Source organism: Rhinolophus hipposideros, assembly GCF_964194185.1.
Source record: "Rhinolophus hipposideros genome assembly, chromosome: 13".
NCBI classification, from domain to species: Eukaryota; Metazoa; Chordata; class Mammalia; order Chiroptera; family Rhinolophidae; genus Rhinolophus; species Rhinolophus hipposideros.
In genome coordinates this window covers 63,155,458-63,173,469 of record NC_138059.1, presented here as the reverse complement: position 1 = coordinate 63,173,469, position 18,012 = coordinate 63,155,458, and the positions used below count along the sequence as shown (strand labels likewise).

Below are 18,012 nucleotides of genomic sequence, written 5' to 3'. Positions count from 1 at the left end.
TTATCTCTGTTAAGTAGGCACAGGCAATTTCTAATTTAAACTGCCTTCTATTTTTAGAATATTTTATAAATGTTCTTTGTGAAGCTAAACTCAAATTTCATATATATTATTAATATATAAACACACAAAGGGGTGTGTGTGCATGTGTGTGTGCATTTACATATAAACACATATACATACATACGTATGAGAAGCAGAACAGTATTTACATAAGAGTAAAAAAATGAAATTGTCATTCTCTATGTATATTTGCATTGTCTTGTAGCCGCAATTAAATTATGAAATATTAGTGCAATAGGTAAGAAGTATAGATAAAGTGAAATCTTAGAATATTACCTCTGCCCCAATGGTCAGTTAATTTAGCTAAAATAAATAAGCATATATATAATACACTCACACACAGAGTCCTACTGATTTTAAATATTTTTAAATTAATATAGATTTCTTTCTTAGCTAACATTTACGGTTAAGTGTTTCTTTTCCCTTTAAACTTTCTGCACTGGTAGTATTTTTAGCCTTTTGGAGAGGAAATGAATCACATGAAAGTGCCTGGAAGTACAAGAATTCCTATGGAGAGTTTTCTAACAACAGGAATGACAATAGGTCCAATTTGCAATCAATTTGGTCCAATGTAAATTATTTCCCCTAATTATTACCCCTAATTATTACCCCTAATTATTTCCCCTAATTATTACCACTAAAGAGCCTCAATTTTTCAGCAGATTATTTCAAAATAGATAAAAAATTAATCTTCTTTCAAAACTGCTAAATGCAATAGTTTCTAAACTAAATGATAACGTTTCCTCATATTGACAGATACTCACCATCATTTTTCGGTGCAAAAATAGGAAAGTCACTGCTAATTTTAGCTGTGCTATGTATTCTAAACCAGTTAGATTTCTAGAGCATTGGAGAAACAGCAAAACTTTTAGAGCATCACTAAATTTGAAATTTTTTTAAATGGAATTATTGGCTTATAATTGAGAAAAGCATTTGTGGAAAATTAGCGACAAAGTTTACTATATTTACTTCAGTACAGGAAATTTATTGGCTTGTTTCAAGGATTGTTATTTTTTTTTTATTCCTTATGACTTCTGCATTAATTAGAATATTTGCACTGGTTCAGCAAGCTTCTGGTCCTGAATACACACAAGAAATAAAGGAAAGTCTTCCTAATAAAACAATTCTCAAATACATGCCATATTCCATTGACAGGATGTTTATTTGTGAAAAGCAAATATTCCAGGAGGATTCAATCTATCAGTGGTCATACTTTAGTGTGGATTCCTCTTACTAGTTGTAAAGCTAATAATGAAAGCCCTTGCGTTTCAGTAAAACCACAACTCCCATGGTCCTCCACAGCTGTGTGACCTTGGCCATATTAATTAGTATCTGAGATCCTCAGTGTCTTGATTTGTGAAATGAAAAATATGCATACCTACTAATTATGGTTCTTGGAAAAGAATTAAGTTAAATAATAGGATTAAGAGAGCCCATGACTACTCTTATCATTTATTGCAAGTGTTTTATGTACTCGGCAACATGCGCAGTGCCCTACCGGCATTATCTAATTTTCCGGAGATTCATGAGTGTGTTTAGTCAAACAGGAAGTTTTGGGAACTGAGAAGGTTCCATTCGAGAACACTTCACTTCGTGACTTAAGACCAGAAAGACTGGAGGAGAACACTAGGAAGGAGCAAGAAAAGAGCTGGGGGTGAGAGGTGGGGGATACAAGGAAACACCTGGGATCTAATTTTTATGTCTTGATGGCTCAACTTATCTAGAATGTCCAGTCCTGCTCTAAAAGTTTGTTACAATATAAAAACAAATTGAGATTTTCATTATGTCTCTTGACAATATTTTCAAATTAAAAATAGTAAAAATTCACAATTATGTAAATTTTTTAAAAGAGTCTAACCATTTTGCCAAGAGTCTCAGCAAATTTTCATGGCACCTGCATGAAGTTGTGGGGAAATAAACAACAAAAGAAAGATGAGTTCTATATTTAAAAAGTAAATTTTGTATGGTACAGGAGAGGAAGGAAAACCACATCCTTTATTTTAGGTCAACAGCTTAGTTATTTATTGTTATAAAAAAAAGACAAGGTAATGACATTTTACCAAATTAAATTTCTATTTTCAGAAAAGTAGGTTAAATGTATGGTAATGTCCCAACTTCAAAGTTAGTCTTCTCTTTAACATGTTCTTATCTAGTTTCTGTAATTCTCATAATTTCATAATTTGTGGTCATATTTGGGACTTCCGTCATTTCATAAGTTCCCGTGGACATCTTGATTTCAGACCTCGAGCCTCCAGAACGCTGATAGAATAAATTCCTGTTGTTTTAAGCCACCCAGTTTGTGTTCTGTTGTTGCAACCCTGGGAAACTAGAGTTCCAGTGTCTCATTTGGGGAATATATGCAACCCCATCCCTGAACTCTAGCTCCATGGATTTAAAGGTCCTGATCCTCAAAGGAGACAAAGCAGGAGTCCAACTGAACTAAGCTATGGTGGCCACCTGGGCACTTGAGGCTCCTTGTGCCAAGGCACCAGCAGCCAAGAAGAGCAATCACGACCTTGACAAGACTATTGTTACATAATGAGAGCAGGAAGAAATGTTTGGCACCCAGGTAATCCATTCAGGTCCCTCTTGGTATCCTCTTGGCCACTTTTGATGGTGAATGGACATCTGCAATAACCCTGGCCTGAGAAAGGCATCACAACCAGGGCATCAGGACCCTCGGGATGAAGGTCTTAGGCATGCCGTGGAGACCAGCAGAGGTTCAGACTGAGCGTACGGCTCATCTACAATGGACAGCAGAAGGGGGGTAAATGAGACTCTATTGTGGCCCAAGACCAGCTGTAATAACAAGGGTTATGAGTTGTCTCATTAGCGTATTTCTTCTACATCATCCCTTCAGAGTCATGAAGAAGTCGCTCCCAGTCCTTACAGAAATGGATCTGAAAGTGTGAGATGTGGACCATGGCTGATGCTCTGAGTCACCCACTCAGATCTCCTTTCAGAAATGAGGGGCCTATTACCCAGATCCTAGGATTGTCAGATGTCCCTCAGCTGTCAGCTCTGTAGACCATCTTCAGCCTTTGCTGAGGAAAACTGTCCCATCTAAATCGCATCCCCTCTAGGGGCAGCCAGCATCATAACGACCTAATAAGGCAGAAGCAAAAAGGCCCAGCTCGCCGCAGCTCTCCAGAATCTAGAAATGTTGAACATTTGTGAAATGGATTAATCGAATTAAGCAATTATTAACTGCATAATTGCACAGTGTTTCATAATCCTCACTAACCCATGCCACACTCCCAGTGGTCATGAGAATAGTCTAGAAAGCTTCTAAAATATACTGGCATTTGGACCTCACGTCCCAGAGATGCTGACAGAATTGACTTGGTGTGAGACCAAGCATGGGTATTTTCTAAAACCTTCCCAAGATGATGAATGTGCAGCCAGTACTGAGAACCACTGAGAGAGAGCATGAAAAGCAGCCACTGGGGAAAGACCCTGAATACCACCCTCCTTAAATTCCCATTTTCACACAGTTTAGTTACTTGCTTGATCTCACCCAGGGCTCGGGGACCCCGACAGCATGCATCCCTTGACCTGTAGGAAGTACTTAGAGAAGACTGCTCATCATGGGCTTCACCTTCTAGCATTCTGGTTATGCTGACTTCACTGACTGGCTGTTTCTATGAGCCTTACCCTGGAAATCTAAATCACTTGTTTTCTCAGCCTAGATTCCTGTTCTCCCCCAGTAATGGCCCTTAGCAATGCATGTCCCCTAAAGTGTCCCCTACTTGTGTCCAACCATGAATTCCTGATCTAATGGGTGGTCGCATCTTTGCAGGGTGCCCCATCAATGAGCATGCTCTCCTTTGCCCAAGGGTTGATCAGGCAAGAAAACTGAGAAGAGAGTACATTTGCTTTGTGTTCTAATACAGGGTACCACAGAAAACTCTTGGAGGGCAGACTAAGCATTTCCCAGGAGATTTTCAAATTCATCTAATTTTTCTATTTGCTAGCAAAGACCTGTGTACACATGGGCATATAAAATTAAAACCCTCCAAATAAATTTTCATCCCAGTATAGACTCCATGTGGAATCCCTTCCATTTACCACCACTTCCAATTACCAGATGGTAATCTCAACTCAAGCTAGGGCTGCATTTTCTGTACTTCCTTCAGTCTGATGAATACTGAGTTCCTAATGGATCTTCCTGAGAGTTTTATGAACGCTGAGGAACTTCTGCAGGCACTTTAAATAAACAACCTCATCAGTGACAGATTTTTAATGAGACAAACTGTTTTCCAGTCTTCTTTACCTATCTATGACCTCAACTGTAGAGTAACATTTCCACTGTTGCTTCTTCGATTCGTTTTTCATATTTTACTGCTGTGTGAATACTAATAATACCTAATGTTTGCTGTAGTTTCTTTTTAAAGTACATTTGTATAGCGATATTGTACTCACAGAAATAACATATATTTAGGGGTTCTTTTTAAATTCATTGTAGCCACAATTATAAAATAGAGGTTCCTGGCAAAGGAATCTTTTTCCTATGCACATTTGCTGGTGGGTACGAATATTCAGCTATTTATGGCTGATGTGTCACAAATGTAATAATGTTTTTAGAAAAGATGCTTAATGCCATCTGTCATCTCACTAATGATTTCAAAGACAGAATTTTTAATGAGAGAGAAATAAAGGAAAAGAAGTAAAGAGGCATTAAAAACTGTGAGCTCTGGTTAAACCCTATGAAAGTCAACATTCCAGACAAGTATTCTTCCCTATCTTCTACAACTACGTCTCTGTAATGGCTTTTAACATAGTTTAGGCTAAACTGTTCTCCTAACATAACTCCGAAGTCTATTTTTACTCGGTTTCTTCTTTTTTATTCCTTTTTATTACAGGATCTTGTATTATCTTTATGGATCCTACTACAGTCCTCCAAAGAAAAATGAAAGTACCTTCTAATAACTCTTAAAATCTTCTCTTCACTGAAATTTCCCTCTGCTTAAATGTACTTTTGCCAAGAATCTGTTTGAGGCAGTCATTGATTTTAAATGATGGCAACAGAAGGAGAGGTAATCCATGTTTTAGAATTAAAATACTATGCATATGGTACAAGCAGAATTTTCACTTGGTAGTGAATTTAGATTTCATATCCTTGTCTGTTCTTCAGTTACAGAGGTTGATTTTATTCCTCTACACTTCTCATTTTTTATTGGAAAATAAAAATTCCACAACAAAACCAATGCAAGTCTTCAAGACTCAAAAGAAGGAAAAAATAAAATGTTCTATGGTACCAATCAGAAAAATTGATATAATCTTGTGACTGCAGCCTGAATTTAAAAAAAAGAAGAAACAATCAAAGACTAGAAGAAACTAAACAATAACCTGGATTTCTGATCATTTTTGAACAACATTTGTGACCTCCAAAATGAAAAAAGATCCAGGACATTCCCTTAGAAGCCAATTCACTGTAAGAATCTTCTTAATCTTAATTTATTCTACTACAATTGACAATTATTGCTCAATGCCAAAGGTTGTTTTATATTTATAAAATACATTTTATTGACAAAAATGACATGCTGAAAATGCTGAAAAACTCAAAGAATAAAAGAATTGTCATGAATCATTCAATGATACAGAAAACATTTTAAGTACATGTAAGTATATACATACATGTATGACATAATTGAGGCTATCATATAAATTTGTTTTCATAATCTGCATGTGTATATTATCAACCTTTTTCTATAGCATAAATATTTTTCACTATATAATTTTAATGGCTTTGCCATCATTTATTTAAGCAAAATAAACTTATATTTATTTATTTCAGTCACTCATGTCTTGTTTCTCCATTATAAATAATGCTGCAATCCCATTTGATAAATATTTAAACCATACGTGATTCTTTCCTTAATAAACATTCCCAGAAGTAGATATATTACCTAGGTACTATGCAGGAATTTTTGAATTAATGAAAAAAATAGCATGATGGTTACAATTAATTTTTAAAAGTTGAGCAAGATAAAATAATCTAAGTACATAAAGCATAAAAAGGGAAGCAGTTTACCTTGTGCAAAAAGAACAGGATGGATTTTGAACCCTCCTCCATTTTTCAACCGTTGAGGCAGTTGTTCAAAATGATAACTATCAATGGAGAAGTAAACTTTCAGAGCTTGTCGACTTCCTTCCACTTGATACGTAAGAGGAACATCTGAAACGACATTTAATGTTATATTACATCCTAAAATCAGGAGGCGTTATATAGTATATTTGTTAATCTTTAAAAAGAATCCTGAAAATTACTAGAAACTATATATCTTAAAATTACCCATGTATACCAAGTTCAGTTTAGGCATACTTACAGTGCTATTAAATGAAAGAGTATACATCAGATTCTTATTAGCTAAAGCAACAGATTTATCATTATACTGTATATAAAATTCTGTAAAAGGAAACTTCGTTACACTTTGATGCACCAGATGTCTCACTTAACTAAATGAGAAGTTTAGCTACATGTGGTTTGGAATCACAATCTCTCAGGACCAGCTGCTTCATTCATATTTTAGTCAAAATGAGTCCAACGGGTACACTTCTTAAGCAGTGTGCAAGAAATTGAGTACATAACAACCATTATCAAAATCTTCATGAGATTTGCAAGTTCTATTCCAAGCTCCAGGACAAAAATGGATTACCTCCATTGATGCCCAACAGTCATTAGAAATTATCTGTTCATGGGGCAGCCAGATGGCTCAGTTGGTTAGACTCAAGCTCTGAACAACAGGGTCGCTGGTTCGATTCCCACGTGGGCCAGTGAGCTGTGCCCTCCACAACTAGATTGAGGAAAATAAGCTGCTACTGAACTTCTGGAGGGGCAGCCAGATGGCTCAGTTGGTTAGAGCACAAGCTCTCAACAAGGTTGCTTGTTCAATTCCTGCATGGGATGGTGGGCTGTGCCCCCTGCAACTAAAGATTGAAAACGGCAACTGGACTTGGAGCTGAGCTGCGCCCTCCTCAACTAGATTGAAGGACAACAACTTGGGAGCTGATGGGCCCTGGAGAAACACACTGTTCCCCAATATTCCCCAATAAATTGTTTTTTAAAAATTATCTGTTCAAATTCTTTTAGCTATTTTCAAATATTCCAAATTTAGTTACTCAAAGAAAGCCAACTAATTCAAAAACCTAAAATCTTGCAAGAGCATATCACAGTGCTATCATAAATTCTCTTCATTTTATGATACTTATCCAAGAAAAATCATTTCCACATAACTAAAAAAAAAAAAAAAATGTGCTATGGAAGGCAGTGTGGAGGTTCCTCAAAAAATTACAAATAGAATTACCATATGACCCAGCAATCCCTCTCCTGGGTATCTACCCCAAAAATCTGAAAACATTTCTCCATAAAGACATATGTGCTCCAATGTTCATTGCAGCTTTATTTACGGTGGCCAAGACATGGAAACAACCAAAATGCCTTTCGATAGATGAATGGATAAAGAAGTTGTGGTATATATACACAATGGAATATTATTCGGCAGTAAGAAAAGAAGAAATAGTACCATTTGTGACAAAATGGATGGATCTTGAGAGTATAATGCTAAGTGAAATAAGTCAGACAGAAAAAGCAGAGAACGCTATGATTTCACTGATATGTGGTATATAAACCAAAAACAACAAAAGAACAAGACAAACAAATGAGAAACAAAAACTCATAGACACAGACAATAGTTTAGTGGTTACCAGAGGGTAACGGGAGAGGGGGGTGGGAGATGAGGGTAGAGGGGTCAAATATATGGTGACTGAAGGAGAATTGACTCTGGGTGGTGAACACACAATGGGATTTATAGATGATGTAATACAGAATTGTACACCTGAAGTCTATATAATTTTACTAACAATTGTCACCCCAATAAACTTTAAAAAAAAAAATGTAAAATTTTTCTCAAAAGCTAGAATAATCACATTAACCAGTTAAAAATTAAATTTTTAATTTAAATTAAATGCCCAAATTTAGTAGGCATTTAATGTATGTTCTTGATTCAGTATTTATTATTTCTAATCTGCTTCTTGAAATAAAACTATATATAAAAATAGAGTTCAAGGTTAATTACTGTTAATGATAACAGATTCCAAACTTATTAAATGTATCTAATTCTGCATATAAGTAGAGGCATTGTATTAACATCTACAAATCTCTTTTATGCATATACTAATAATGCTTTTACTTTTGTGTATACATATTTTTAAGGAAGATGAAGGATTTTGGTTTGGGAAAAAGAATAAATAAACTCAGTTGAAGAGTTGGAAATTAACTACATGTTAATGATTGGGAAAATCCTTTTTTTTCTGGTTCAAAATATAGAAAAAAGATATATGGACACTAATGAAAATACAGATTTATATATACTAAATATTTGCATCTCTAGCTCCCCTTGTCATAAATGTCTTTCACATACATTTTCATTTCCTTTAAATTCCATTCATTTACTCTTTGGCACCAACATAGCCAATCTCGGTGTTACCAAATGAATAATGTTATTGAAAGGAAAATAATAATGCAGCAGTTGAATTCTATATTATAGGGCTAGTAAAGAACAAATAAAGATGCTATACCAGGATTAAGAAACTAAAAATTATCAAGTATATTAAATTTAAGCAGAAGTTTAAAACTGACAGTACTACCTAAAAGAATGGAAACCCATTTCTCTCAAAGTATTTGGTGCACCTGAAAAGAACCTAATAAAGTGGAGTTGAAAATTGCTGCCTTTTATTTGTGGAAATCTATCAACCATAAAAAAACAAACTAGATGATTAGAACTATGTCATGATTAAAGGTTCCAAAAACATTGGAACTTTAGAAGCATAAGAAAAAGGTCTCTGGTTCTCTCCTCTTGAGGGATTCCTCCTAGAGAGAAATTTCAGTATCCCATCCCTGTAAACATGGCCCCACCTCGTGGAATGGGCCAGTGAGTTTGAAAATAAGTCTTTAACTAAACAGTTGTTAGTTCCCTTTGCCTGAATTTCTCTTCCTTGAATCTCTGCAGGGTTGGGTCTGTCTTGTCCTTCAGATGTCAGCTTAAAAGCTACTCCTGCTGAGAGCCCTTCGTTGGTGACCCTTAAAGGACCACCTCACTGTTATTTTTCATGCACACTAATTTCCTGCATAGGCTTGATCACGACCCTATCTGTCTTTGTAATTATTCCTTATTTGTTGTCTCCCAACAAGGCTGTGAGCTCCGTGAAGACAGGGACCCATCTGTCTTATTCGCCATGGCACTCACAGTTCCAGGTATATGCCTGGCCCATGCAGAAAGAAGAGTGGAAGCTCAAAAATAGCCATCCCCATAATAATTACTATAAAATTACCTGTATCACCATGGAAAAGGGGGAGATCTGTTGTCATCATAGTCTCCAAAACCATGAAGATTTTCCACCAAATGAATTTAATTAGATACAACCTAATCATTTAGCTCATTTATTCCACCTTCACCAATTATATAATACGACATGGGAAGTATCTTACACGTTCCCTGTACTGAAGTGAGTCAGACCGTCCAGTCACTCCTTTGCAACTCTCACTAAGCACCATGCCAACAGGGGCTTTGTATCATTTATCACCATGACATCCCTAGAACTTAGCTCAGCACTGAGTATGTTACATATACTTAACAATGATTTCTCCCCCAAATATCAAATGTCTTCAATTCAGACAGTTGATTCTACTTACGTGGCATGCCATATTTCTTCAGAATCTCATTATTCTTTAATATAAAAATAAGACAAATGAGGAATGCTAAATGTAACTTTTTAGAAAAGAATGCAAAGTAACAAAACGAGGAGGATGGATTCAAATATTTACTGAATATTACCAGGAGCCTTACTAAATGCTAGAGACTTTCAAATACATTATCTGATTTAAGCCTCATAATCCTGTGAGTCAAGGAAAGCTGATCTTCTCATGTTGCAGATGAGAACAGAACCAGGATTTGAACTAAGTTTTCTTGACTTCAAGGCAGATGTTCACTTCGGTCTCCTTTGTTCTCATCTTCATGCTTCCACCACTCCGTACTCAGCCCTTCCCTCATAGACACACCGCCGCCTCATCTCATTACAAATTAATTAGTCAATCTGACTCCTCTGCTTCTATGCTTATAGAAAGATCAAATCATATGTAGTTAATGATAAAGCTCTAGTTTTCTCAGACTACTTAAATAAGATGTGATGACACTTGAGTAATTCTCTTCTTTCACGAATTGACTTAAAATGACAACTCTATTCCTACCATTACCATTTTTAATTTGCTTGGACTATCTCGTCCCATAGCATTGGAACGGACCTTTCACTAAGGAACTGTTTGCAGAAGTTTTGAGGAAATACATAAAAATGTATTGCCAAACGTATATCACAGGTGTCTGTCACAGGGTCACTTAATTTACATACTAAATATTACTTTCATGGTTTGAATTATCTTTAATAGTATATTTTTCAATATGCCAACGTTAAATCTCTCATAATGGATATGCAATAAGTAAATATTTTATCAAGCTTATGATATTGGTTCCTCTCCTGCTTGCTCAACAGACCATTCACCAGGAATATTATATTTAAACCATGGAAAACAGTACTTCTGTGAGCCTATAGTTCCTCAGGCAAAATATAGAAGAAAAAAATATTAGGTTTTATTGTGAAAATAAGAGTTTCTCTACGTTCAGCAAAATTGTGCCTACATTGCTCAATAAAAATCTATGCTATACATGCCCACAGAAGACCATATACTTTGTTCAAATAATATTATCCTTATCAAATAATCCACTTTGCCAGACAAATTCTCCCTTGAATATAACCTATATCCCTTACCTCGTAATTCACATTCTCTCTCATTGATCAGTGAAGGTGAAACTTTAATAAAATTCTCTTTTCTCTACCTTTATGTGATACACACAGAATCAACCACTTCTGCCATCTCCACAGCTACGCTCGAGGTCAAGGTCACCACCCTCTTTCACGTGGGTGACTGCAGTAGCTCCCTAAGCAGTCTCTCTGCTTCTGCCCTGGAAGTGATGGTCTATCTGACACAGCAGTCTGAGGCAGCCTGTAGCAGGTAAGCCACAACACGCCGTTCCTCTGCTCAGTGGCTTAATTAGAAAGGCAAAGTTATTCCAATGGTCTAGCTCCTTCATTCTCATCTCCTACTCTTTTCTCCTCACTCACTCTACTCCAGCCACACAGGCCTGCTTGCAATCCTGAAAGAATGCCACACATGCTCCCACCTCAGAGTCTTTGCTCTTACTGTTCCGATGAGTCTGGAACAACCCTCTCCCAAATATGTATATGACTTGTTGCTTGAACCCCTTGAGGTCTTTGCGCTCCTCCTTAGTGCAGGTTGCCTCCCTAGCTTGTAAGACATTTGCAACCTTTCACCTGCCCCTTCATGTTCATCCTTTCTTCTATTTCCCTCATACATTCATATTATTATATTTTAATTTATTATCAGATTAACTCATTGTTCTTGCTTCTTATTTATCTCTCCCCACTTGAATATCAGCTCTGTGATGGCTATGTGTCGGTTTAGTTCTCTACTATGTCCAACACCTACAATAGAGTTTGGCCATAGTAGGCATTTAAAAAACCTTCTGATGAATGAATAAATGAACGATTATCATTCTTAAATCAGATCATGTATAAAGTGAATATTTATTGAGTCTCTATTTATTGTACTAGACACTGGAAATGTGTACATAAATAAGAATCCTTTCCAGCCCTGAAGAAGCTCGCATCTTCTATCATTATACATAATATCTCACACTTATGGAAAAAACAAAAGACAGAAAGATAACAAACTGCTAAAGGAACTCTTGCATTGATAGCTACATTTTAAACCTATGTATGACATGTTGAAATGGTAGATAAATGATGAAAATTTGCAGAAACTAAGATACAGAGATTAGACCCTAGGTATTGTGATTTCTCTGAATGTATATTTCTAAATTACTGAATTGGTAAATTGCTGGTAAATTGCTAAATCAGAGGGATACTTTTCAATTCTTCAATTCATAAAGTAACTTCTTTGCAACATTAGATACAACTATGTTTGTTGAAATTCTCTCTTTCATTCTTCACACTGTTTGTTTTTATTTTTATAACCATAAAATCCTTTTGCCTGTGGCAGTATGTATATTTAATTGATATTTATTCATTCATTCCTTGAAAACAAACATTGCCTCTTTTTGTTCCAGGCACTTTTGGGTGCTGGAGATAGAACGAACAAGACAGGAAAAGGTTTTGCCCTCTTGGATGTTGTACAGGACAAATAAATGAATCAAGATAGTTATTGTGATTATATTTGTACACATTAACATTTTTGACACTCAGATGAAATGATTTTCAATTTTCACTTTTAAGCTAACAGAAAAATGTAGAATATCTACTCCTTCAGGATTAAATTATAACTTTTATCAATTATTGCCAGGTCAACAATTATGTCTTTCTCGACTGGTTTCCGATCTAAACTTTTTACAAATTGAGCATAATGTAGGACTCTAAATACTTGTTTACACTGCCTGCTAACACATTCTCTATGGGATCAATTGAAGATAAAGACTGCAAACTCGATTTAATCAATTTTGCTAAATAATTGTGATATATTTGAGAAAAAGCTTTAGAGGTCACAGAGTCTATCCACACAGCCAGAAATATTAGGGCAGCCCTCTTATTTAAAAAACAAAACAAAACAACAACAAAAAATCTTGACATGAAAAAAGCAGCAGAAAACACAAATATTCTATGACCCTATTTATACAAGGTACCTAGCACAGGCAAATTCATAGAGACAGAAAGTTGAACAGAGGTTACCAGGGCCTGGAAACTTGTTATTTAAGGAGTATGGAGTTTCTGTTTAGGAAGATGAAAAAGTTTGGGAGATGGATGTTGGAAACGGTTGCACAACTCTGTGGGTATACTTAATGCCACTGAATTATATACTGAAAATTGGTTAAATGGTAAATTTTATGATATATATGTTTTGTCACAATAACAATAACAAAGAAAATCTTGACTAGCACACACTCACAAAACATTTTGGAAGCCAAACTAATAGATAAAAATAAAAGTTTCAAATTACCTGTAGATTTAAATTATATATACTTTCTGTCACTTCCAAATTGGCTATTATTAAGTGTGTTGCCCTAAATATGTTATTTTATAGAAAACCATTAAATCTTCATATTAAATACCAGGCGTGCCAAAAAAAGTGTATGCACATTTTAAGAGATGTTATCTATGTATTGAATTACAGTGGCAGTGTGTAGTATGACATTTGTTCAAAAGATGACATTAATCAAATGAATGCTAGCATCACCACAACAGTTAAATGCTAGCAAGACAGTTAAACAAAATGGCGGAAGCACGGTTGTCGTTGGAGGAGCGCAAGACCGTTTTGAAGTGGTATTTGAAATTCGAGAACTTTGCAGAAGTGCAATGACAATGGAGGCAGGAGTATGTAAAAGAACCTCCAACACGCCTAACAAGTGCATGCATTCGTGATAAGTTTGAGACACATGGCACCGTGTGAAGAAACTGAAATGGCGTGCACAGTGATATAAGTGGACTTGGGTCAACATGGCTCAAGCAGTTCGCCATAATCAGAAGTGTCTGGACGCTGATGGTAACCGTTTTGAGCACCTCTTGTCATTGCAGAAGTCAAACGTGACTTGCATTCATCTTTTGTTATTGGTATATATTGAGTATTACAATTTTAATACAGTTTTTTCCTTTCTTAAAATGTGTATACATGTTTTTGGCACCTTTTGTATATTACTATCAAAGCATTACTATGTGTTGTTTGATGCCAAAGAAATGCTACAAAACACCTTTGAAACATTTAACTACTTACTTGCAACTAGTGGCTCCTCTTCTGATGGTTTAAAATAAAAAGAAACCTTTTCCAAATCAAAGAGTGCAACCAGTGTATCTTCTAGCATGGCTTGTTCATCTGTCTAGAAAGAAAGAAAAACACCTTACATGACATGATAGCTTTGTACAGAACATATTATAACATTACACGATGTAACATCTTCACACCCAAACTAGCTTCACTTGTGTGTTATTCACATACGAGTACAAACCAAATGATCGACACTTAACTGAGAATTTACTGCCTAAAATGAAATTCATAAATCACTCAAAGTTACACGTTTCTTTTACAGCTTTATACTTTTCTCTATTGTCTAAATGGTTCTACACAACTTTTCAGTCTATTTTGTAGCTAGATTCTAATCATATTGATTTTGTTTATTATTTACAAAGAAACCTGTACAAAAAAAGCATGCTATTTGCCTCTAAATTTCTGTAATCTTATAAATATAACAGCTGAAAGGCAAACATATTGTTTTATTAAAAAGCCCCAGTGCGTAAGGGTCATCCTATTCTACAATCAGATAACTTAGGCATTATTCATTTTGCAATTTATTAAAACTGTGATAAAAGCAATTTGCAAGTGTGGAATGATTTTTCTATCAAAGAGCTTAGGGACAAGAATAATTTCCATCTCAACTGCCTTTATGGGGCCTTAACCTAGAATCTTTTGAATATGAGATCTGATTTGTTTTCATCATTCACTTTATTCTTATTGCATGTTGTTTTACAGCTGAGACAGGTAAGGTCCAGACACAGTAACAAGTTCAGGGCAAGTCTTAGCATTATCATCTTTCTAGTACTAGATTCTGGCCTTCTAATGAGTAGTTTAGAGCAATATCTAGAGGCTTTTACTAATTTCCTCACAAATAAATAACTAGCCTTATCATACATAGCTTATTATTTAAAGGTAACATTTGTTTCCTTGAGAATGTCAATGATCCTTTTAAACAATAATTTGAACATGCTATCCACTCATTTGAAAAGTTGCTGTAAGCTTGTAGGCATATTTGTCGGGTAGTATTAGTAGAGAGTACAGGAGATGGTAAAGAATTTCCACTGTGTGAAAAAGAATAAGAGGCAGGCCCAGGCCCTACGGAAGGACAGCATGGAAAGCAAAAGATTAAGCAAGTCGTCACCTTTGCACCTTGGTTTGGTACTAAATACAGCATATAGTGCACAGCAAGTTCTGGATAAATGTTTATTAATCTTATTTTTTAAAGTCCTTTGAAGCAGCAGGAAAATGCATTGAACCTGCAATTAGGACAGGACTGAAAAATTGGCAGTTTCCTAACTGAGAGGAATACACACAGGAAGAAATGTCCCACACAGGGTGGCGTCTGATCGCTGAAATGCAAGCCACGATGTGTGAAGCTGTGGCAGAGGCAGAGGAGGGGCTAAAGTGACACCCAAGTGACCACCAGGGACTGTGCTCAGAGATCATGGACAGACAGACTGACTACTAGTGCCTGCAGCTCCCAGAGAAAGCTCCCTTCACACAGCTGGGAGGCTTTTATGCTCATTTCAGAGGCAGAAAGACTATGCATTTCTTTCATTTTTGTAGCAACCTTTGGATTTTTTTGTATCAATTCTTCAAATAAACATAAGTGTTTTACAAGCCAATTAAAAAAAAAACACAGCTTCCTTGAGATATAATTCACATCCTTGAAAATTCACCCATTTAAAGTGTATAGCTATTGGTTTTTAGTATATACAGAATTGTGTACTATCACCATCATCTCATTTTAGAATCTTTTCCCCACCTCCAGAGAAACTCAGTATCCATAAGCATTCACTCCCCACATCCTGCCCCACAATTCTCAGCCCCAGGCAACCACTAGCCTATTTTCAGTCTCCAAAATTTGCCTGTTTCACACATTACATAATAATAGAATCAAATAATATGTAATCTTTTGTAACTGGCTTATTTCATGTAGCATAATGTTTCCAACACTCCTCCATGTTGTAGCATGTGCCAGTACTTCATTCCCTTTTTTGCTGAATAATATTCCATTGCGTGGCTATAATGCAATTTATTTGTCTGCTCATCCATTCATGGACATTTGGGTTGTTTCCACTTCTTAGCTATAATGAATAATCTTGCTAGGGACATTTGTGTACAAGTTTTTGTGTGAATTTAAGTTTTTGTTTCTCGTGGGCATTACTGAGGAGCAGAATTTCTGGGGAATCTGGAAATTCTGTTTAACATTTTGAGGAACTGTTAAACTGTTTTCCAAAATGACTTGACTATTTTACATTCCCACCACCTCGCCACACTTGGGATTCACTGTCTTTTGGATGACAGCCATCCACACGTGAGGTGACACAGTATCGCATGGTAGTTTCGAGTTGCATTTTCCCAATGGCTAACGAGGTTGATCATCTTCTCATGTGCTTTTTGGCCATTTTATATCTTCTCTGGAGAAACATCTATTCAAACCCTTTGCCCACTTTTTAACTGAGTTGTCCTTTTATTGTTTAGTTTTAAGGATTCATTCTACAGTCTAGATATAAGTCACTTAGCAAATCTATGAATCACAAATATTTTCTGCCATTCTTTGGGATTTCTTAAGTTTAAAGTCCCAGCACTTGATGAGACAATGGCAGTTTTAAAGTAAGAATAGAAATGAAGCCCCATTCATTCATTCATTCATTCATTCATTCATTCAACATTTATTGTCTACCATGTATTCGGAAGTGGGCTTCCTATCTTATGTAATTTCTATCTGATAGACAATAATTAATTAATTTTTATTTTTAAGCTACTTTTCCAAATACCTTACTTCAGTTTTTTTCATTAATTAAATCTTTCTTATTTGGTTATAAGCAACCAAATAAGAAATTACTCACCCACAGCGAGATGGAATCTGTTCAGAAGAATCTACTTATTTCGCTGAAGTACACTGAGGTAGATGTCTTTACCTTGTCATTCTAGAACCTTTTATGACTGTGCAGTACAGTGATTACCTCCCTGTCCTCAATGTCATTGAATAAAACCATTCTTTTGATGTATAAACTCATGTATATTTCTTTAAAAATTCAAACATGTTACTTGGTAGCTATGTTTTCTGTCTACTTTCACAGATGACATAGCCTGTCATGTTTCAAATCACAAGTCTATTTACCTAGCACCTTAAGTTTATATATAGAGTCAACATGTTTGCCTTAAAACATCATGACAACGATCAGAACCACAGAAAGTATACAGGAAAAATCTCTAAGCTTACCCCAATGCTATTGATCAACTATTTTGAGATGCTTTCTTGACACCCACTGTGGAAAACTGGTACACAAACATGAACGATTCTATGGTAATGAAAGCAATGTTCTTCGATTTAACAGGATAAATGTGTATACAAAGGTAGGAAATAAAGTCATTTAACACATGCCAATTTTAAACAGATTGTCAGACAGGATGATGTGGAAGTTGTCAGAGCTTTCAATCAAGAAAGCTCCAGATTATCAACCTCAGTGGGAGCTTGGGTTTCGTGGCAGGCTGTTTCTTCTGGGCTGGAAATGGAACCTTAGCTGGAAGATCCTCACTCCTCAGTTCACCTTTCTCAGTCAGTGCTTAGGGATGCAGGAATTAGTAACAGATGGAGGCTTTCTTGGCTTTTAGCAGCCACTGAGAATAGACAAAAATAAGGAAAGAAGGAATGCCTTCTACATACCTATTAAAGCTCGATTTACCCATGAAGAAGTATATTCTTTTAAAGTAGCTGAATGACCGCAGATGCAGTGACGAATAACCACTTCTTATTTGGGAATATGTTACAATGTGGGTTACAGGTGACATAGTGGGAGACATGTGATTCCTTACCAAGTTTGGCGACAGAAGAGATTGAAAGTGAAAAAGAACGCCTGCATTCGCTATCTGTTCCAGCCACCTTCTGCTGGCTTCCCATGTTTCCATCTCATTTTCCTTGCTGTTGTCAAACATCTGGTTTAAAGCTGCCATGAGCTGCTCCGAGAAGGCGCAGACTGTGGCCACAAGGCTCTGGCAGAAAACCATGTCTCTTCGGAGCTGTGGCTCACTGTCTGCGTGTGATCCAGGGGAACATAAAGACAGTTTTG

General features: G+C 36.0%; 1 protein-coding gene across 1 annotated transcript in view; it reads right to left on the bottom strand.

The window, feature by feature from the left end:
• PREX2 (phosphatidylinositol-3,4,5-trisphosphate dependent Rac exchange factor 2) overlaps positions 1-18,012 on the bottom strand; it is a 242,281-nt gene that overhangs the window by 58,911 nt on the left and 165,358 nt on the right. Inside the window, exons 32-34 of the mRNA XM_081070293.1 lie at positions 17,759-17,976; positions 13,919-14,021; positions 6,095-6,238 (exon numbers count right to left, since the gene is read on the bottom strand). Of these exons, the coding sequence (XP_080926419.1) occupies positions 6,095-6,238; positions 13,919-14,021; positions 17,759-17,976 (465 nt within the window). The remainder of the gene's footprint in view (positions 1-6,094; positions 6,239-13,918; positions 14,022-17,758; positions 17,977-18,012) is intronic.